This window comes from Cervus elaphus, chromosome 13 (assembly GCF_910594005.1).
Source record: "Cervus elaphus chromosome 13, mCerEla1.1, whole genome shotgun sequence".
NCBI classification, from domain to species: Eukaryota; Metazoa; Chordata; class Mammalia; order Artiodactyla; family Cervidae; genus Cervus; species Cervus elaphus.
Window position 1 is genome coordinate 48,511,763 of NC_057827.1, and position 22,666 is coordinate 48,534,428.

Genomic DNA, 22,666 nt, shown 5'->3' on the forward strand with positions numbered 1-22,666 from the left:
GGATGTATTACAGATAAAGAAAGCAAAGATTTCACAATCTTGCTAAGGACTACCCTATTTATCATAATTTCTAAGTGGGAAAATGGAAAAAGAAGTATTCATATGTTGAAGGATTATCTGGATTTACAGCTAAGTGGAGAGTATCCATCTAAATTATTTTCTCCCCCCTTTAGCCCCCTTTCTACCTTTTATTTAACCCCTAATCTCTCCCCCAAAGTGTTCTTCAACTGGAAGGCCATAGCATGATAGAAGCTTTTCATCTCTTTTCTGGGCCCTGAGTTCTGGAGAATGTTACTTAACTGTGCAATTCCCATTTGATGTCCCACTGTCATTTCTGCAACAGTGTCCTGGAGGAGGGGTACCATGTCTAATACTGGAAAGGACTTAAGACATTAATTTTCCCCCTCATTATCTGAGTGCTATATGCTTATTGCAAAAAAATTGTTAGCAGAATTTTTAAAAATAACAAAAGAAATCTCTACTAACTAGAAGCAAGTCCAACAACCTTCTGGCATATTTCTTTCTATTCTTTTATTCATTTTGTACTTTCATAATTGAGCTTTTTATTGTCCATGTAGCTTTGTAGCCTGCTGTTTGGTTTAACATTAAGACAAACACATATGTTAGTGTCATTGCATTTTTTAATATTTTTATTCATTTATTTTTGGCTGTGCTGGGGCTTCCTTGCTGCAGAAGCTTTGCTCTAGTTGTGGTGAGTGGGGGCTACTCTCTAGTTGCGGTGTGCGGGCTTCTCACTGCGGTGGCTTCTCTTGTCGTAGCAGTGTGGCACATGGGCTCAGTTGCTCCGTGGCACGTGGGATCTTCCCGGGCCAGGGATTGAACCCGGGTCTCCTGCATTGGCAGGCAGATTCTTTACCACTGAGCCACCAGGGAAACTCCAGCATCATTGCATTCTTATGGCTACTTAATCATCTTTAGTATAGCTGCACCACAATTTCAAGGTAGTTTCAGGTAGTTTCCGATTATATACAATTACAAAAACACAGTGGAAAATGGCTTGTGCATGTATCTTTTCCCTTCTTTTGGATGATTTACTAAAGGAGGAGTTGGTGAATGAAAGGGTATACCTATTTGTTTTAAAGCTTCTGATATTCACTGCTATACTGATTTCCAGAAAGGCTGTTATCAAGTTACACCTGAGGGGAAGTGAGGGAGGCCTATTAGAACTATTGGATCTGTAGAAAATATCTGATAGCAATTTTTCTTCTTTTTTTAAAAAATAATGCTTTTTTATTTTGAACACACAGAAGAGAAATGACTATGCGTTTTTTATGTGTGTCTGTGTGTGTGTGCTCAGCCTTGTCTGACTCTTTGCGACCCCATGGACTGTAGCCCTCCAGACTCCTCTGTTCATGGAACCTTCCAGGCAAGAAACTGGTGTGGGTTGCCATTTCCTTCTCCAGGAGATCTTCCCAACCCAGGGATCGAATCTGTGTCTCTTTGTTTCCTGCATTGGCAGGTGGATTCTTGACCACTGAGCCACCTGAGAATTGTTAGGTACTAATCATTAGTTGCTCTGTTTCATCGTGGTAACACAGGGCTAACTCAATATTAGCTAAGTATTAGCCTTAGCCTATGCGGTAGCCAATACAAGTGTTACAGAGTAGGCAGAATGGCAGATGCGCTTGTGCAGGGAAACTCTCCTTTTAATGGAGGTCTGATGTTTACTGGATATTGAGAGAATGGGGTGATAAGGAAAGGAAGGAACAGAAGAGGCATTCTGGGAAGGGGGTGAGTGAGAAGGAGGTGGCTGTTTCCCCCAGAGGAGGGGGAACTGCAATAGCAGAGCAGCTCCCAGGCAGGCAGTCAACTCTTCCCTGGAAGGGATGAAGCAGAGCTGGTAGGAGGATGGGTCAGGAGCAAACCCTTTGGTAACCTGGGTGATGCTGATGTCCGTTGGGTCAACCAGAAATTTCAGGGTAGATTTCTGTAAAATGGTGGTCAGGAATAGAAATAGTACAGGCCAGGCCCTCTTCTCCATGAATTTGTTTATCTGAAAATAAAGACAATCCTTGAACACCATGTTTCTAAACCATCACAGAAAGATTACAGAGCAGTTACTTGATCTGATTGAATAGTTGTACAGATGGAAGAAGACAGGACGTCTGGAAGCTAGGAGGGATGGAAGGATGCTTGGATAGATGGATAGACACTCACTAGCCATTTAACAATCAGCAACATTCATTCAAAAAATATTTATTGAATATCAGCTCTATGCCAATCACTTCACTAAGTATTCTCACCTTATAACTGCTCTTCTGACTTTTCAAGTTTCCATAATTTTTTTTCCCCTAGAAAATAGATCCATATTTTCAGAAAGGGGAAAGACTGAGGAGAGGAGACTGCTTTATCTGTGTTTCCTTTTCTCTCTCTGGCAGAAATTTTAGGCAAAGATATTATCCATTATGCAGTTTCAAAAGCAAATGTCACTCCCTCACTGTAAAACTTTAAGTGACTCTCTCTGCCTGTCCTGTGTAATTAAGTCCAGATTACATGACCTAGTCCTTTATATTCTTTCCACAGGCTCATATGCCATGGTTTTGCCTTCCACTCTTTTTTGTTTGGTGTGTGTGTGAAAATTTGTATTGTGGTAAAAGAGAATATATATAACAAAAGTGTCCATTTAAACAATTTAAAATTGTTTAAATTTAAACATGTGCAGTTTAGGCATTAATTGCATTCACAGCGTTGTCTATCTCTCACCACTATTAATTAGTAAAACTTTTTCCATCACTCCAGAAGGAAATTATATAACCCTCTTAAGCTATAAGTTCCCATTCCTGCAGCCCCTGACAACCAATAATAATCTTCTTTCTAGTTCTATGAATTTGCCTAGATATTTCATTTAAGTAAAATAAGGATAAGCATTCTTTTCAATAAGCATTATAGACATTTTGTGTAAGTGAAATCTTGGAATATTTGTCTTTTTGTCTCTGGCTTATTTCACTTAGTATAATGTTTTTGAGAGTCCCCATGTTGTAGTATGTGTCAGAACTTCAGTTCATTTTATGGCTGAATAATACCCCGTTAGTTGTATATACTACATTTTTTTGGTGTGTTTGTTGGTGGACACTGTTGTGCTGTTGTGGATAACGCTACATCTTGATGGACATCAGTGTGCCGGCGTGTCATTCAGTCTCTGTTTTCAATTCTTCTGTGTATATACCTGGAAGCACAAATGCTGGGTCATATGATTGACAGCAATTCTGACAGAGTACTATGCACCCAATGAAAAGCCACCCCCCCAAAAAAAGGGGGCTGTCTTAAAGTATTAAAATTCTTATATTCAATTTTCCAAACCATACAGTATCTGGGTCATTAGGAGAAATAAGAGGACAAAAATTGAGAAGTTGAGTTAGAAATCATACATAAAGTGGCATGTCAGAAGCAATTCGAAAAACAAAGCTTACCTACACAACTAAAGGACTCAAATAGTTTAAGTAGTGATTCAGAATATTAATTTTGATCATAAAGTATCAGGTTTATTTATTTTATTTAATTTTGCATGGTTTCGTGCTATTTAATGGGAGACGTCATAATGATTTTTTTTTTTTCAACTTGGGACCTAATCCATTAGTGAGTTATCAAATAAATTCGTTTGCTATGACTAGCATTTTAAAAAAATAAAATAGAAGTGAATAGAAAATACAAAAATGCATTGCACTTAGTTAAGGGTAAATGTTATTTTGTAAAACTTTTGTTTCAGTTACCTGTGTGTTCTGTAAAACATTTCTTAATGTGGGATGTGATCAGAAAAAAAATAGTTTGAAGACACTGGTCTAGTGGAAAGTCTGAGCTTTGGAATTAGCGAGAACTTGGTTTGATTCCGGGCTCTGGGTGACTTCAGCCAGTGACACAACTTCTCTTGTGGCTCAGTCCCCTCATCATAAAAGGAGAATAATATCTACTGTTTTGTGTTTGTGGAAAGATTGGAGATTACTTAAGTAGAATGCACAAAATATAGCCGCTGATTAACAAATATATAATTACTTCCAAATCTTTCCTCAAATAATGCTATGCAAAAATGCTTCATGCACTAGAAGGAAGACAAAATGTGTTATTGATGACTGGATCTGTTATGCCACAGTCTACTCTGAAAACATATCGGCTCAGTCTGTTTCTCCAATTTTACTTAGGGAGGAGGCTTGAACACACAGTTCTTTTCCCTTCCTATTCTCTGATTGTACTTGTCTATACCATGGATTTGGGGCACTTTACTATGTATCTGCCATAGATATTCTAATTATTTTTCATAGTTCAACTAGTATCACAAACTTTCAGATCTTTTCTAGTGCTGAAAACAGTGCTGGATGAAAATGTATTGAGTTTTTAAAGGTCCATAGCACATCTTTGGCCAAGTATCTCTTACACAAGGGGAGCAGAAGAAATCCTGATTCCACCAGTATTTCTCAATCTACTCCATGCTAAACAGTTCAGTTAGGCACTATCATGTCTCTGGGTAGTACAAGTGGAAGGTGCGAACAGAGAAAGCACTTTATCTGAGGACAGTCGAAAATTAGATCCTGTGTTCCCCTCCCCGCTCCTATTCCCATGGGGAGGAGGCATTCATAAGCCCCGAGGACCGGGGCCCAGAAACCTGCTGGCGTCCTGAGCTCCAGAGGCTTGCCAGCACGCACGCTCTCCCGCACTGAGAGCCCTTCTTCCCAGATGAATTCTCATAGTATCACAGACGCGCGCAGCCTCGATCGATACTGGATGGCAGACGTGCTCCCACCGTCAAGTGTAGGCACAGGGCGGTGGAGTCAGCCGCCCTGCCGCTCTGTCGCAGCTTCTCATCAGCTCGATACCAGCAGAGGACGTTAACCCGTTCGCCGGCTGACACCCACCCCGTCGCCTCCCCGGCACCTGCGGCCCGGCGCCCTTCTTCTCAGCTCTGCTCCTGCAAAGTTGGGGGGGGGGGTGGCTTTCCATCAGCCTCCCCCACGCGGGGGCAGCGGAGTCCCGCCCGCAAGGAGGGCGCTGTGAGGTGGCCTCTCCGCCCGGCACCCCAGACGGCCCCTGGAGGCCGCTGAGGCAGGGAGCACCGAGCTTCCTCACGCTCCGCACTTTACCTTCTAGCGTCTTCACCCGTTGGGCGGCAGGGAGGAGGTGCAGCTAAGCCGGGCCCGCGCCGCCTCCCGCCTGGCCGACCCGCGCGAGCCCAGTCGCGTGAAAGCCCCGCCCCCGCGCCCGTTCCCACTCCTGATTGGCTGGTCCAGCCCGAAGGCGACCCGGCGGCCCCCCGGCCCGTGTCGCAGCTATAAAGGCGGCGGACGCATGACGGCCGCGGCGAAGCTCTGGCAGCAGCGGTGCTCGCCCTCTCGCAGACCCCGCGGCGCCCCTGTCACTCTTTGCCCCTGAGAGCTCCGACTCCATCATGCCTAGGGGCTTTCTGGTAAAGAGAACTAAACGGACGGGCGGCTCTTACCGAGTGCGCCTAGCCGAGCGGGTCTTCCCGCTTCTGGAACCTCCCGGGGCGCCGCCCTTCCCCGAGGAGGCTTCCAGTGCCCCTCAGCCCGGTGTGGAGCGGGAGGCACCCCCAACTCTGGAGGAGGAGGCGGCCCGAGAACTGTCAGGGTCATCCTGTCGGGCGGCTAGGGTGAGCCCAGCGGCGGGCGGGCGGGAAGGTGTGGAGTGGCGGGCGGATGGTAGGGAGGGTCCGGGGCCCAGCCCCAGCCCCACGAAGCCGGCGGGCGTGGAACTGCGCCGGGCGTTCCTGGAGCGCTGCCTCAGCTCACCCGTCTCTGCTGAGTCCTTCCCCGGGGGTGCTGCCGCCGTGGCCTCTTTCTCCTGCTCGGTGGCACCAGCAGCTGCACCGACCTCGGGGGAGCAGTTCCTGCTGCCGCTCCGGGCACCGTTCCCGGAGCCCGCGCTCCATCCGGACCCCGCGCCCCTTAAGCGGGCCACCGGCGGCGACCGCCGCGCCAAGGCTCCTTCGGGCTGCGCATCTGGGCCCGCGGCCGCCGGAGTCAAGAAGCCAAAGGCTATGAGGAAGTTGAGCTTCGCCGATGAAGTCACCACGTCCCCTGTTCTGGGCCTGAAGATCAAGGAGGAGGAGCCCGGGGCGCCGTCCCGGGGCCCCGGGGGCAGCCGCACGCCGCTGGGGGAGTTCATCTGCCAGCTATGCAAGGAGCAGTACGCAGACCCCTTCGCGCTGGCTCAGCACCGCTGCTCCCGCATCGTGCGCGTCGAGTACCGCTGCCCCGAGTGCGACAAGGTCTTCAGCTGCCCTGCGAACCTCGCCTCCCATCGTCGCTGGCACAAACCACGTCCCGCAGCGGCCAATGCAGCCACGATCTCCTCGGCCGACGGGAAGCTGCCCCCGTCGTCGTCCTCCCCAGATTCCAGGACTGTCGCATGTTTCCTGGCCGAGGGGAAGGAGAACAGCCGGGCGGAGCGAACTGCAGATCAGCACCCGCGGGCCAGGGACAGCTCCGGGGACGAGCAGCACCAGGACAGCGCCCCGCAGCCCGGCCTCCAGGTGCTGTCCCACCCCGAGCCTCCGCTCCCTTATACGGCGGGGCTGTTGGGGCGCCGGGTGCCTGAGCCCAGCAGTGCTAGTGGTGTCGGGGGACCCGAGATCTTCGTGTGCCCATATTGCCACAAAAAGTTCCGTCGCCAAGCCTATCTGCGCAAGCACCTGGGCACTCACGAGGCGGGCTCGGCCCGCGCGCTCGGGGCCGGCTTTGGCTCGGAACGCGGCGGCCCCCTGGCCTTCGCTTGCCCGCTGTGCGGGGCGCACTTCCCGTCGGCAGACATCAGGGACAAACACCGGCTGTGGCATGCGGTCCGCGACGAGCTGCTCCTGCCCGCTCTGGCCGGGGCGCCTCCCGATGCACCGAACCCAGGCGGGGCATCCGACGGGAGTGCTCAGCAGATTTTCTCGTGCAAGCACTGCCCGTCCACTTTTTTTAGCTCCCCGGGGCTGACCCGACACGTCAGTAAGTGCCACCCCTCAGAAAGTCGGCAGGTACTGCTGCTGCAGATGCCGCTGCGGCCGGGCTGCTGAGGGCTGAGACGAGGAAGGCTGTAAGGTGGGCCGCGGAGGAAACGATCCTGGGGGTTTCTGTGGGGTTTCCTTCAACTTGCGAGTTTACCCTCTTTCCGTATTTTCTCACCTGAAACTCTCAATAGTGTCCATGTTCCGCCCGAGGAGCGGACAGAGAAATGTAAAATCTCTCTCTAGAGCAGGTATGTATATGGTATAAGCGTTCCCGGTCAAGAATTGTCAGCTTTAAATCTTCCTCACAAGATAGGATTCTCCGCGCCCCCACCAAACTCTGGAGACCCCAACGAATCCTATATGACTTGTAATTCCTATGGAAAGTCGCAGTGAGTGCGTGCCATGTCTCTACAAAGGATTCTAGCTACCAAAAGTGGAGGTCCTTTTTTTTTTCCTCTAGCCATTGCAAGCGCCTCTGTAGTTTCTGTCTCAATAGGGTCAGATGTCTTGCACTGTATATTCTGTGAATTAAAAGTTATGTGATTGTTGCCAAACTTACATTGGGTGGGTGGGGAATACAAGACCAGTGTCTGTGGGCAGGAAATTTAAGATGTTTGCAAACTTTTGGGTGATGTGGAGATCTCCTTGTACACTTTCCTTTTCTCGATGCTTAGTCCACTCTGAAGCTAGTGTCTGGAGGTGGGGAATAACACCTCTTACTGAAAGGAGTTGAGACCCCTCCCAGATTCTCACCTCTAGCCCTTTTGTGTGCAGTATTCAGGAACCTTTAATATAAGCTTTTGGGAAATAGAGAACTCATTTCTTAAAGTTTCAGTTTTAGCAGGGTTTCATCCAACTTGTTTGAATGCTTCTGTTGTAAATCTTATAATGTGTATTATATATGACAATATGTTCAGCTTAAGGAAGATGTTAATACTTATAACCCACTATGAAAATGAATAGCAATTCATTCAATATTTCAGCAGCAACCTGGCTTTGAATTTCTTTTTGTAAACCATATTTAGCATGCGTTCTGTACCTGTGCCCTAATAGCCAGAGTTTGGAACACTGGCTGAGTACTGCTGGACAGGTAGCCCATATTTGTAAGATGCTTACTACCAAATAAATGTACATAGCTGGTGCTTTGTTGTGTTCTGTGTTTGTCTAAAGAATCCCATTGAACACAGCCTGTTTCTAAATGCCACACTTCTCATCTCCCCAAAGGCAGTAATCTTGGTGACCCATTTAGTCGGAATACAAAGAGAAATTATATTTTGTAAATGATTATAATGGTGCATAAATGGGAGATTTTCCTTGGAAGTATGGCTGCATAGACTGAACTCCAAAAAGCAAGGGATATGTACTATTCTTCAAATATTAAAGATACTTTATCACCCAAAAATGTCAACAGAAAATATTTTAAATATTTTCTTCTTTTTCAAAGTTAGTGAATAGTTTATTTGAAGATGAGTAAAATGTTAACTGTGCTAATTAACTTCAGTATTTTTACCTTAGTGTTTTCAATTTGTTACATATTATCAAACCATTAACTTTTTCTTTTTTAAAGGAAAAGCACTATAGAAATTTGTAAGTAGGTTATTTTATCTTTTTTGCAGTTCTTCACTTTGGTTGTGGGAAACTGTCTATATTGTTTAATCTTGTTCCCAGGGCTCTCTCTATCCATGTTTATCCTTTATATAAGCTTTAATGGGAATTTTAGTTTGTTTTCTACATAGTTTCATAGGAATTTGTTTTTATTTATAAGGAAATCAAAATTTTAAGTGCATAGGAACTCTGATAGCTTCCTTTACAAACCGTAAAAAGTTTTGTTCCTGAATATATATTACCAAAAAAAGTAAAATTTAAGTAAAGAAGCATGAGGGTGAGATAAACAGATGCTTTAACCAAGTGCATTGGAGGAAGTTTCTGGTGAGAGGCTATGGAACTGAAAACTCTATTTTTAGTAACTGTGGTTAGGATCTCTGAGAAATAAACTGGGGTGTATCCAAGAAGAGAATTAAAATTCATTTTTCATGATTAGCTAAGATAAACCTAGGTTTATGCTTTATGGCCCTGCTTATTAAGTCTGAAAAAATATAAAAGACCACTCATGAACACAAAATGATAAGAATATTTTTATTGTATTATTAAATACCATCTTTTTTCCACTGTTACAAATTTGTAGATACTACATGAATGATGATACATAATTTATATTTTATAGTTTGCCGATATGATGTATTTACACATGCAGTTAGTACCAATGTCATGCTACATATTTCTTCAGGAGATGCTCGTTCAAAAAAAAAAATGTGAGCAAAATGTGAGCAGCTTATCTACTGTAGGAAAATATTTCTGGAGGGTGGAATGTATACCAACCTGCACCTGCATGTTCAATATTAACAATATTAGATTAATTTAGACTCCTGGATCATGTTCCCTTTTCTTTTAAAATAATATACATAATTTAAGCCACACACTTAGAAAAGTTTTCTTTCTTTTTTTTTCTACCCACCCCACCTCATTCTTCCCTTTTTGGTACTTAAGAAAGAACATAGATATACCAGGGTCCAGCAGCCAATAATAAGGGGCCATAATCTCAAAACAGAAGTGGCATTTAACAGTGATACCATTTAAAAAGCAAAACATTAGAAAAATATTTGGAAGCTAAACATGAATCAGAGTTCAGCACAGTGATTTTTCTGGTTATTAGATATGTCATGGCATCACCTGCTGCACAGCCAAGAAATGAGACACTGCTTTGGGAAGAAAAAGGTAATGCTAAAATTATTTCAGCTGGAACTTGAGATGCTAAAAGACCATTTATTTTAAGTGGTTTATTTTGATAACATAAATAATCCATACACATCAAGTGTATTAACAAATCTGCAACTTTTGCCACAACTTTACAAATGTTTAAAGATGTACATTTATTAAAAAATTATATATTTACTGAGCCATAAGGTTGTAATGGGGCATGATAAAATCATGAGGCTATCTGTCCAATTATATTTTGGCTCAAAGTTAATTATGAAATTGAAAGTAAAACTACTTAGACATAATTATCAGGGGAAGGTAAAGGGTGTAGAATAAAGCTTCACCCCTTCCTCCCTCATATGGCAGCTTGGAGTGTGGGGGAAATAAACAACCCAAATCTAAAATACTAAGTTACAAATTATTGAAATCCAGTGTTTTCTAAAATAAATGTTCAGGAAGGAACATGCATATTACGGCAAACACAAAGCCTGGAAGGGTTAACGCCATGTTCATGCTAAGGTGGCTACTGGTGGCCACTGCCAGGCTGCTGTCTCCTTAGGACTTATTGGCGGAGCCAGAGGAGCGACGCAGCTTCATGGACATGCGGCTTTTGCTCGTTCGAGGAGACATTGGAGAGGCCAGGTCGGCCCCGTCTACCTGCGCCGCTGTGGGAGTTTCACTGGGTAGGATCTCTGGGTAGGAGCCTGTGGGAAACAGCAAGCGCATTAGTGCAAATCCTCTGGCTCTCCTACAAGAGTAACTTCTCTGCTAGAGAGCCAAAGACCTTAGTGAGGCCTTTTGAGAGGAAAGAGCAAGCCCCAGATTTGCTTGTTACAACAGTCTACTAGTATTTTATTTAAAACCCAGTGATCTGGTGGGCTCATGTCATCATAGTAGCCAGAAAACACCAATTATTATTTCCAGAACCAGAACCAACCAGAGAGCTCCCCGGAAGAAGCAATGGGAAGCAAGATCTTTGGGACAGAAAGGACAGGGATCCAAAGCACCATCAGCATGCATGTGAGGGCTTAAGAAGCAGGTGAGAAGGACCCATACCTATCTCTCGGGTACAGAATATAATCAACAAAAGGGCCTTCACTGCTCAAACTGGAAAATAAAACAGCACCAAACGTTCCCAGAAGGAACTTAGTAGTATGAGACAATTAAACATGCTAGGAAGTTAAATTTAAATATGTTTTAAGAAGGAACAAGATAAATTCTGGGGGGAGAGGAGGGTGAGGACACGATCTCTCATCTGAAAGTCAGTTCAAAAAGAAAAAGCTGCTCTCTCAAAATGTCTCAATTTAGAAGAGATAAGTAATGCTCTTGTTTTCTTAAACTTCTGTAGTTACCAGTAGAGTCAGTAGATTTAAATATTTAAAAGAAGCAAAATTGGAAAATTCTTCATATCATGTACAAAGCAGTTCTTCACCTTTGCATGTTATTTCTATGAATTATGATTCTCTAATTTACAGCAGTACTACAGAACTTTGCATACTACAGGCACTCAAATATTTCATTAAAAATTAAAACCCCTGAATAAACAAAAAAATCTGCAAATAACAAAATTTTAAAAATTCTGTATATTTTTAGGCACTTTAATCCAGGTTTCCTTTATGTACATAAAAATTATGTGTGTCACAAACAAAGGTACATGACACAAGCTGCAGGTTTCAACTGACCCAGCTCCTTACTCTGTAGGAAACTTCTGGCACATCTGTTAGCCACTGGAGCTCCTCACTGACACCCTGAGCTTGGGAATACTGATACCACTACTTCCATATAATGAAACACTTGTGCCTAAGTTTAAGTTATGAATATTTATAAGGAAACAAAACTGTTCTATAAGGGGTACAGATCCTACTGAGATGTCTTAGAAAATTAAGCATGTATCTCTGTAGAACACTTCGAAGTGTTTTCAAGGTCAAATAGTATACTCAAGAACAAGTATATATTGTCAAGGAAAAACAAGTATATTGTCAAGGAAAAAATATTTCATCACTAATCCTAATTCAGGTAAATTGCCCTCTTTTTCAAAGTAACTTCTCCAACATTCTTTCTTTTCTAACTGAAATGAGGTTGGCCTTCAAAATACAAGAAGGACATGTACTTCTGTTCGCCTTTACTCTTCCCAAAGATCTGAACTGGTTCATACTGGACCCATACTGGAAATCTTACAGAATATGAATCCATGGCCCTTTTTAGGGGAGCACTGCAGACAGATGGCAGAAGGAAGGTGAAGAGCAGTAGCTCATGCTTTTCGGGTAATGCATACTTATTTCCGGCCAGTCACGAGAGGCCTTCCCATGTCTGTTTACCTTGAGATGGCCAATGTTTTCTAGTGGAGGTTTTGGGAGGAAGAGAACTATCACTGCATTTCTTTCTTTGTTGTGAATGAAGAAATGGAGTAGCGAGCAGAAGTGAGAAAACAAAAGAGAAGACAGGTAACAGATATGAGCGACATAGTGCAGAATTTTACAGGTGTTAACAAAGGAGCCGAGAAGACAGTAATCAGGTTTTTATTATGAAATACAATTGGGCATGCAATGTGTTAGGGTGATGAAGTTTCACAATGGATAAATGCTTGTACATTCAAATGTTATACTTACCCACTAACAAAACAAGTTCAAATAGGAAAAAAGAAAAGAAAAAAAAAGGTCTATGAGAAATTCTATAAACATCTACCTTTTAAAGTGTTCATTGTACTGGTGGCAGGTTATCCTAGTCACTCAATCATAGATTCTCTCGGGCTGTACTGTCCAACATGGTAGCCATAGCCACATTACAGTTAATTAAATGAAAATTTAAAATTTGGCTCCTTGATGCAAAGGAGCATCTTTTAAATTGTTTAGCTGTCACAAGTGGTTAGTGGCAACCCTAATGGACAGTGCAGACACAGAACATTTCCATCATCACAGAAAGGAACGCTGCTTAGAGTATGCCAAATTCAAAGAACATTTTTTTTCAAAAACCGCAATTCCTCTACATCCCCCTTACTGCCTTCAAGGTGAAACCCCTTTCAGTCAACTGAGTCAAATCGGACTTTTTAGTGTGTGTGTGGTATAGAGCTATTAGGACCTCCTCACGTTTTAGCAAATGATGTTTGTGCTAGATACTCAGCATACCCAAATTCCATAAATAATTGATAGTGGATAGATCTCAGTTTTAGATTTAAAGAATAATGTGATACTTGCACTTCATTTCACATCCTACTTTAAGTATTGACTTATGTCACCTGAGTCATAAAGAATACTGACTTATCTCTATCAGTAACATATTCTCAAGTATCAAGTTTAAAAAATATATGCTCCTATGCTTTATAAAATGTATCTATTACTAATGTTTTTACAGTACTCACACAGACTGGTGTCTGTATCTTGATGGTACAATATATTGATTCATATTTTGTACACTGATTACAATGAACTTTATTACAAGCAACATGAAGAATATGACTTTGGGGATCTATAAAGATTATAAAAGGGCACTTAATGGATCGTTATTTGTTGTGGCTTTGATTACACTACTTGCTGACAGGTATGACCCATTTAAAACTGCTAAAGTTACTGGAGCTACTAAATGATGCCTTTAAAAATATTGTGACTTTGAAAGCAATTCTAAATAATATTGAACTAAGAGGTAGCGTCATGTTAGAAACAGCACAGGCATGGGTTAGACAGACCTAAGTTAAATGACAAGTTTAGTTTGCTGGATACTGGGCAAACTAACCTGAGACAGCTTTCTTATTTGTAAAATGGAGACAATACTAGCTGTATTCCAAAGTTGTGGGAATGAATGCCTACAAATGCAAAGACCCTGACATATAGCAGGTATACAATAAAACTACAATAAGAGCAAAACTTAACAGACTTTAAATCAAAACAGATGAAGATTAGAAAAGACGGGATAGAAACTAGAAATAGTTTTTGAAGAAAATGACCAATAACAAAATGTTAATTGGTAAAATGTGGAGAACATAACCATTTAGTTTGGGGGAAAATAGAGAATTTATCCACTTTTATGTTAATATTCCTACAAAATATAACGTTTGTTAAAGAACAGATTACCCAAATAATCTTACTGCTTTAATATTGTTAAAGGAGTAGATATGTGGTTAAGATTAGTGTGGACGCACCACTGAATGTCATAAAGTTAACACGTAATTTAAAATAAAACAACACAGAAATACAGGCAAACATGAGGTTTCTTATTAAGATATTCAAGAACTACCATTATTGCAGACTGAGAACATATCAGTCTAAACTTGTCATATTTTATCTCCTTACAAATGGGAAAACTGGGTTTCAGTCGCTCGGTCGTGTCCGACTGTTTGCGACCCCATGAATCGCAGCACGCCAGTTTAGGATAAATGAATTCATTTGAGTTCATGGAGATAATAAACAGCAGAACTAGGATTTAAATCCAGATCAGTCTGACTTCCAAAGCCCATAGTTCGCCCATGGCAACCTTAAAACTATATAAAAAATAATGAAGATTTTTCAATGGATGGAAAAGTAGAGCCTTCAAAATAAAAATTTTTAACAAACTCTAATTTGCAAACATGACAGGTTACTGGGCAATTTCTCTCCTCCCTCAATATCAAGAAGGGACTGAAAATATTTAGACTAAATTAATAATTATAGTAGTTAAGACCGTGCACTCTGAAGTCAGACTCTGACTATCAGGTGACTGGGTAAACTTTTTTGGTTTTCATCTCATAGGAGATTCAATGAGAGGATGCACAGTGATTGTTCAATTATTGTTATTTTCATTACACAAATTTTATATCTGAATGACTGGTCTATGTGAAAACTGAACCTAGTAATTATTGTTATTAAAGGTTAATGGACTTTATTTAAGATTAATATTATCTGCTTCTTGGTCAACATACAAGCCAAATTTCTAAGTTCAAAATACTTAGAATATATTTGGCTGCTTTTAATTTGAGGCTAACCTACTGATAAATAAATATCATTAGGAATTTGTTTTTAAAAACACAGTAAACAAACGTATAGCTTATATGTCAAAGGCAGTTGATTTTCTATTGGCACTCACAAATAATACTTAGCATATATATAAAATAACTATCTTCTGAAAAGCTAAAATCTTTTCTTCTAGATCATTTCAAAGTCTGGGAAAAGGAGAAAACTTTTAATGGCTAAATTTTGATGATTCATTCCATTGAAAGATTCAGAGAGATGGGCCTGACAATTGTGATACTGTCTCATCTACATGTGGCAATATAGATTTTATGAATTAATAGCAAAACTGAGGTTGGAATGAAGAAAGATTAGATTCTATTGCAGGTCTTCTTAATCACTATTTGGATTATTTGAATCTTATTACTTAAATTTTTAGAATATTTACTTAGGAACCTATATGTTTTCTAAAGGTAATTATACAAAGTGGTATGTATATGTAGATATACATATATTTATGTGTATATATGGTTGACCTTTGAATGTGGGGACTAGGGGTGTCAACTCTCTATGTAATGTGCCTGTAACTTATAGTCAGCCCTCTATATATGCAGTTCTCCCTATAGGTAGGTAGTTCTTGTTCCTCTGATTCTGTGGTTCTGCATTCATGGATTCAACCAATCTAATATTGTGCAGTACTGTAATATTTGCTACTGAAAAAAAAATGCATGTGTAAGTGGACCTGTGCAGTTCAAACCCATGTTGTTCAAAGGTCAACTGTAATGTATATGTGTGTGTATATGTATATATGTATGTATATATGTGCAAGTGAGAGGGAGTCAAATACCAATCAACCCTTTACTTTTTAAAATACTAAAATTTCTAACAATCTGTAGAGAAACAAATCCAAAGGGAGGTATCTAATACTAGTTCAACTGAAATAATAGAGTATTAGAGGTAACTCTAGATATGCTACTAACAGAATGTATTCAAAAATACTTATGGCTGATGATAGTAAAAAAACGTAACACTGGAAAAGACCTGAGGTGGGGGAGAAAAGACAAGAGCTACTTTGAGAAGATAATATGACATTAGGGGAAAATATCAGGATTTTGAACTGCCAATATAATCTGACCAGGAAGAGGAGTAATTTCAAAGTTTAGAGCTAGAGGAGAGGTGTTCATGAATATTAAGATGTTAAAAAAGAAGGTCACTGTAAAACTTTTGATATTTTCCACACACATGCCTCACAAAGATAAAGGGATTTTTTTTCCTGTAATTTTTTTTTAAAATAAAGGACATGAGAAATCTAATAATGTTTTAATGTGGTTATGGAAGATCAACAATGTGTGACAGCACGATATCTCCCTCAATGACCTTAGGGATAAAAATAATTTCCCTTAAGTATCAGTCTACTGCCACAGACAGAGTCCATTTTGAGAAAATATAGTTATGAAATTTATGGATCAACTATGATACACCAAAAATGTTTTTCATGTCTATTTAAATAATACTAAAAATTACCTAGAAAAATCCTCCTTGGATTTCAATGTCATCACAACTGATAAATTACTGTTATACAGGAAGTAGGTATTAAATAAGCTTGAGCCAAGTTAAGTACACTTATAGTAGTATTTTTCCACTATTCTACTGAATAGAATTATATTACAGGTTTGGCTAGAAGGAACAGAATTATATCCTTTATATGATTATCATTCTTGTATTCCTTTAAAACATAATTTCAATTTATTGTATTGATTAGTATTAGTTTATATAGATGTGGTATGCATAGGCTATCTGAATTGATTCTCAATTGCAGTTCTGAATGCCATTTCCTTAGTGTGGCAAATAAATTTTTTCATTATATTAAAAAGTAATAATGAACCTAAAAATCTTCACACTACTATGCAATTTTTACAAACCATAAGTCAGGTCCATATGGCTATTATGTGGCCCATATCTTCTCTCTATACTTTAACTTATAACTTTAAAGGGAGTTCTGCATGTATGAGTTGGTTTGTGACAGGAAAATCAAAATCTGCGCTGACTGGGGCAAAGAATCATTCTTCAGATGTCATGTTTTTGCTACTGTAAACGGGTAAATGTTTCCTTTTTTATATTATTGTGTTGAGTTGAAAACCACTATGGGGTCTCTCTGGGGGTCCAAGGGCGAAGACTTCGCTTTCCAGTGTAGGTGTGTGGGCTCCACCCCTGGTCGGGGAGCTAAGACCCCCCATGCCTTGCGCTCAAAAAATCTAACACAAAACAGAAACAATATTATAACAAATTCAATAAAGACTTTAAAAATGGTCCACATTAAAAAACCACCTTAAAACTACTCTGATAAAAATTTTATCTTTCATAACTATTCAAGTCTGTAAAAAAGCATAAAAATGTGTTCAGTAATACTGGAAAAGTTATTTACAGGTAAAAAGACCTTTTGAAAAAAATTCAAGGTTATGTTTCTAATGGTTCCTAAAAGCAAAGACAATTAGAAAAAAAATTAACCAGGGACTTTGCTGGTGGTCCAGTGGCTGGGACCTCTGGGTTTCTTCTAATGTGGGGGACAGGGTTCATTCGAATCCCTGGTTGGGGAACTAGATCCTGCAAGCTGCGACTAAGACCAGCCACAACCCCCTCACCCCCAAATTGACCAAAGAGCCTTGAGTTGGCTGCTGTATCATCATCCTTTACCTCAAGTCTCAGAAAGTGAGAATACTACTTACTTCCCATATTATGTATCTGGTCAAATGTGCAGGATAATACATAAAATATAAGAAAAACATTAACAACAGGAATATGAAGGACTCCAGCTAATAAACAACTACAACATAAAACCCGACAGCCTGTATACATTTAAGGGGAGAAGTTAGTCTGAACATGGTCTTATCAATATTTTCACTTGTGAAACTTATGGTTCAACTATGATACACAAAAGTGTTCATGTCTATTTCAATAATGTAGTCTGATATTTTATCAGATATTCTATTAAAAATGAAATATCCAGGTATACTTAACTAGTTTTTACTTTGTTGTTCATTAGTTTTAGTATCTTTCTTTTACCATCTTTCTTAATGCCAAGCTGAGTAATTTCAGATAGTGTCAATCCACCGAAGCAAACCTTAAGACTTTTTAAATCTTTCAAAAGATCGAACCCAGTCTAATATAATTTTCTCTTTGTTAGGTATTTTATATTATTAATTGAAAGGGCTCCAAGTTTCTTTGTAAAGTTATTTTTATAATAGCCAATTAAATGGTGACAGGAATTGAAACTTTAATTTCACAGACTAAACCTCAATTGAGAATTATTGTTATTTTTTTTCAAGCCAATTAGTCCAGAAAAGTACTGTGCCTGTTAAACTTATTTAATACAAAGAAAACTTATATAGTATAAAGAGAATTTGAAGGCTTGTTATAATGAATTTCAAGTATACTGTATTCTTTTTTCCTGCTTCCCTTGAGCATCATTAAAATAGTTTTTGTATTTCAGGTGCCTAGTACAGTGTAAGGCACACAACAATAACTATTTGATGAGTGAGGATATCCAATAACAATGCAACACATTACAAAATACAGACACACCATTTCAGTTCAGTAGGACTACTTTTTCATGCTGAGAAATAAAAAGGTCAATACAACAAGGTGTAACTAACTTCAACCAAGGGTTCTATTATTAGTTATTTTTATCCCAGAACCAATGTTAGTGATTCATGCAGACCTAGGTTAGTAAGTATAATTCTGGAAGAAATTTAGTGACAATTTCTGAAATGTTTAGTATGAACCAGGGCAGTGTTAAGTTTGCTTATTAACTGAGTTACAAGCTTAGTGCTTGCTAATTTTTAAAAAAGGAAATGGGGGAAGAACAAAGGGTGTTTTGTGTGACACTTTGTCTTACCTTCAGATAAACAGAACTGATATTTAATGATCTAAAGAGGGAAAATAAAATAAATGAAACAATCATAAGGAGTGCAAAGTATTACAGATAGGAAGGCCATGAGTCATTTATTTTCTTACTGATTTCTTAAAAATTAGTTAATTGTAAAAATGCAGTACCCTCTTATAATCTTCAAATATTACAAATAATTTACTCTGTTAAGTACTTCTAAATCTAGACCAGTTATTTTAACTTTATTTGTAAAATCAGAGATGATAAGGCAATATTCTTGGCCATAAAATTTGATCCTCCAAATCTGAGAGTGCCTGCTCAACTGTGTTTCTTTTGCAGATACTTCAGCAATGATTCTGTGAAACATAATTGTTACTGCCCTTTAGCTAAGATAAAATGTAGTGTATGTGTTTTTAATGAAGACCGTTGATGTTTAAAGGAACTGTATTTAGGTAAAAGAAAGTATAAATCAAATTTATAGGCCAAATATGAAAATAATGATGAAAAATATCTATACTTCAATGACTGGAATTGTATTCAAGTAAGTTTTTCATTAAGAGTTTTGTTTTTTTCTCAGAACAAAAGGGTATTGCATTTCAAGTTTGAATAATGACCAGTAACTAATACTTGCTTTTAACCTTACCGGCATCAGATGGTAAATGATGGTAGGGAGCTGGAGAAAAAACCTGTGCTGCAAAATCTTCAAACGTCGTTGGTTCCAAATGGTGCTGGACAATCGTTTGCAGATACCGGGCTCTCTCCTCATAGCTGATTTCCTTCAGTTAAGGTTGAACTTAAGTGCAGCTTACATCAGAAAAGAACAGATCTGCTCAAAAAGGCCTATCACTGCTAAGCCATTACTACTTGATAAATACATTCGCCAACTATTCTTGCATATCACAAAGAGTAAAAAAATGTAGCTGTTAACATAAGTTTACTCTTCCGGACACCACTATACCTGGTAGCTTAACAGGGATACATTTATTAGAATATAACTAACAGTAAACTGTTGGAAGAAAGAAAGGTTAACAGTTTACTTGGAAGAGGATTCAACTGCTACCAGGGCCGCCTAGGCTCATCTTGTCTGGTTAAGCAGCTTCGATCTGCAGATGTACTCTGAAAAGCCACATGATAAATATTATAATGCTGCTTAAAATACTATGTCTGAAATTCTATTTTTCCTTTGCAATGATTTATTGTGAAAAATTCCTGCATATCTTCTTCTTTTTCTAAATCCCTGCATTTTCCCAACAATTGTTCTCATTTTGAATGGACGACTACTGTTGCTGTAATCCTTGAATAACTCCATGCAGTTAAGATAAACACACAGTTGAATCTGTATGTCAGAAAAAAACATGCAGTCAATTATAACACTGAAACAGGCAGGAATATTTGCAAAGAGTCCACAGGACTCCTAAATACTGTCTGACAAAAGCATCTACAGGGCACTGACACTGACAGAAAGATACTGTACTTCCCTTTCACTGCATTTTCTTCTCTGATATTATTGACAAGCAACCAGTACCTTGAAGTGTTGTTGCTTTTGAACAACCCACTCCAGGCTTCCTGTTTCAGCAGGCCTGATTGTGCTGTTAGCACAGAGAAGGCGAGAAAGAGAGAGAATATTTCTGTTGTTCACGAAAGCAACTATGGAAATGGCTGTCAAAATGCAGAGCAGCAGGCAGCAACATACAATTATCAGGAAAAACTCACACGCTGACTTCATGTCGTACAGTTCCTGAACTGAGAAACCCGTTAACCTTTCTTCTACAACTTTTGAAAGTTTTCCTGCTGTACTCGGTGTGCTATATTTGCAGGCTTTACATAAAACATATAAATAAGTATGAAAGATAATAAAAATCTGCCTATTTCTTCTTCCCCATTCATTGAATTTTCCCTAAAACCCATTTTAATATTTTACCCTCAAAATTCATTATTCTTTCTTTTTAAAATTGCAATTCAATTTTTGTTCTTCAGTTCTTTAAACTGTAGACCAGGTCTATAATCAAGACCAAGAAAAAATTCTGAGAGGAAGAAAATTTAAAATGTTAATTCAGTGGGAGATCCCATAGCCAGTTATATTTACGAGGCATTATTGAGAGAAACAAAGTTAAGTCTATATTCATTATGCACTTGACTTAAGACTGTGATGTCTTTTGCCATCTAAATGACTTGAGTAATCTCTTATATTACATTTTATGTATCAAATATTCAAATAATCTTAATTCCAATTCCTTGTAATCTGTTATTTTCACTTCTGAGACTGAACTTCAAAATAATTTCACTCCTGCAATGGGTAGCAACAGGAAAAGATGCTATATTAAAATGATCAGCAGTAAGGATTTTATAGAAGGATCATGCAGACCTTTTTGAGTGTTAACCCAGAAAAGTAATATAGCACACTTTTAAAAGAGAGTATATGGTTATAAATGAAAGGGGATGAAACTGATGGTTCAATCTAAATAATACCACATATCTCACAACTTGTTGGAAAGTACTTTTTTCATTGGGGGAGATTCACAGCTGCCGAATTTTCTGCAGTTAATAGAGTCCTTTGATTCACAGCAGTGCCCCTTGTACAAAAAATACTGGCCTTTGTGTATTACCAGAAACTAATTTTCTATTTGGCTGAAAAGGGAAAAATGGGGTTATTGCTTCTCCCTCCTACAGAGCTTTTCATTATGCCTGATGCACTCAACTTCTAAGCTCTTCTGAGAAAAAAAATAACTGAAGAGGCAAGAGGTAGAAAAATGAGCTTGTTAGCACATTAGAAGTGAAGTATCTTGGTGGGCCCTAGAAATTCCCAGTGGTGTGTTAACTTATCACGCTATGCATGCTGGCACTGATAGTCTCCCAATTGATCACTCTCTTTTCGCACCAAAGGTGCTGCCAGGAAGCAAAGGCTGAAGGCCCACAGGAGAACAGTCTGCTATCAAAACAAGCTGTTTTTAAAAGTCTGCTTGAATGGGTAAAATGCTTCATGAAAAGTAGGGTGGAGACACCTACCTGCTTTTAAAATGCTCTACTTTCAGAGGGCCTATAAATGAAATATTTTACTTTATCTTATTATATTTAGAGTTTACACAAAAATTAGGCAGAGAGAAAGCAAATTTAGTATTTCTAAAGCAAGCAGAATACTTCCAAAGTAGTAAAATTTATTTGGACAAGAAATGAATATCCAGAGAAGATACATTTTGGGGTGTAATTCTATTTCACTACATAAAAGGAGATTCATAAAACTCTCAAGAAACTTCAATAATAAAACTATACAAACTAAAATTATCTAGACATAATGTATTCATTTTATAGAAAAACCACATGATGTATTTAATAAAATTGCAAAAAAAAAAATCACTAGAGGTAATAATCCTTACTAAGTAATTTTTAAAGTTCAAGTATAGGTGGCAGAGTGAAGGAAAACAATCACTGATGGTTGAATTTAAATGAAAAACTGTAATGGTGATGTCTGCAGTTTACTTTTGGGGGATTATTTTCAGAAAATACTGTTAGCTTAGTAACAGTAGACTACAGTAAACCACATTCTAAAAGCTAAATTCTTTCTAATTTTCCAAGTTTGCTATAGTCAAATAAAAAAAGCACAAACAATAATATCAAAGCAACCCAATCTATGTACTTACATCTTTTCTCCTTTTACTTTGGAAAACATATATTAAGGTGATATACTGAACTCGAAGTACTTAAACCATAATCCTGAGTCCACGAACAAGGAGCCTTTTGTGACTAAGATGATTATAAAGTTCTAAACAGTGATGTTAGCATCTGCAATGGTAACCATAATCCAAAACAGTTAATTCCTATATGTCCTTAAAATAGGTTACCCACTTATTCCTTAAAAGGCAGCTCTCTAGGGAAGAGTTATTAGTACCTACAAATTGAGTGGCCTACACAAACCTGATGGATAATAACAATTCAAGCTATATTCCTACTGCAATTGTATGTTGCCATTGGCATTGAAATTACAAATGAAATGGGTGAGATGCTAAAAAGGTGATGGCATACTTACAAATTCAGAGTAAAACTTAAAAGTACAAGTCTAAGTTGAATTAAGACAGTTTTTGTTGCAAATCTAAAACAACCGAAGCCAAAACTAGCTAGTGAAAAGCCATTTGATGAAGGAGA

The 22,666-nt window shown here is 39.2% G+C and overlaps 2 protein-coding genes across 10 annotated transcripts in view; one reads left to right on the plus strand and one right to left on the minus strand.

Annotated features, from left to right (window-relative positions):
• The first annotated feature begins 5,397 nt into the window (after positions 1 to 5,397).
• Positions 5,398 to 7,090, plus strand: INSM2 (INSM transcriptional repressor 2). Its single transcript, XM_043922236.1, has one exon. The coding sequence runs from the start codon at positions 5,399 to 5,401 to the stop codon at positions 7,028 to 7,030; it is 1,632 nt and encodes a 543-aa protein (XP_043778171.1). The 5' UTR covers position 5,398; the 3' UTR covers positions 7,031 to 7,090.
• Positions 7,091 to 9,086: 1,996 nt separating this feature from the next.
• Positions 9,087 to 22,666, minus strand: part of RALGAPA1 (Ral GTPase activating protein catalytic subunit alpha 1) — a 216,638-nt gene continuing 203,058 nt past the window's right edge. For 5 of the 9 annotated variants that reach the window (XM_043921232.1, XM_043921230.1, XM_043921237.1 and 2 more), the window contains 3 exons: positions 19,170 to 19,294; positions 12,331 to 12,333; positions 9,087 to 10,425 (listed from right to left, as the gene is read on the minus strand). In XM_043921232.1, the coding sequence (XP_043777167.1) occupies positions 10,277 to 10,425; positions 12,331 to 12,333; positions 19,170 to 19,294 (277 nt within the window). In that variant the 3' untranslated portion in view covers positions 9,087 to 10,276. Of the gene's footprint in view, positions 10,426 to 12,330; positions 12,334 to 18,535; positions 18,567 to 19,169; positions 19,295 to 22,666 lie in introns of all 9 variants that reach the window. The other 4 variants (XM_043921231.1, XM_043921238.1, XM_043921234.1 and 1 more) reach the window with 3 other exon arrangements.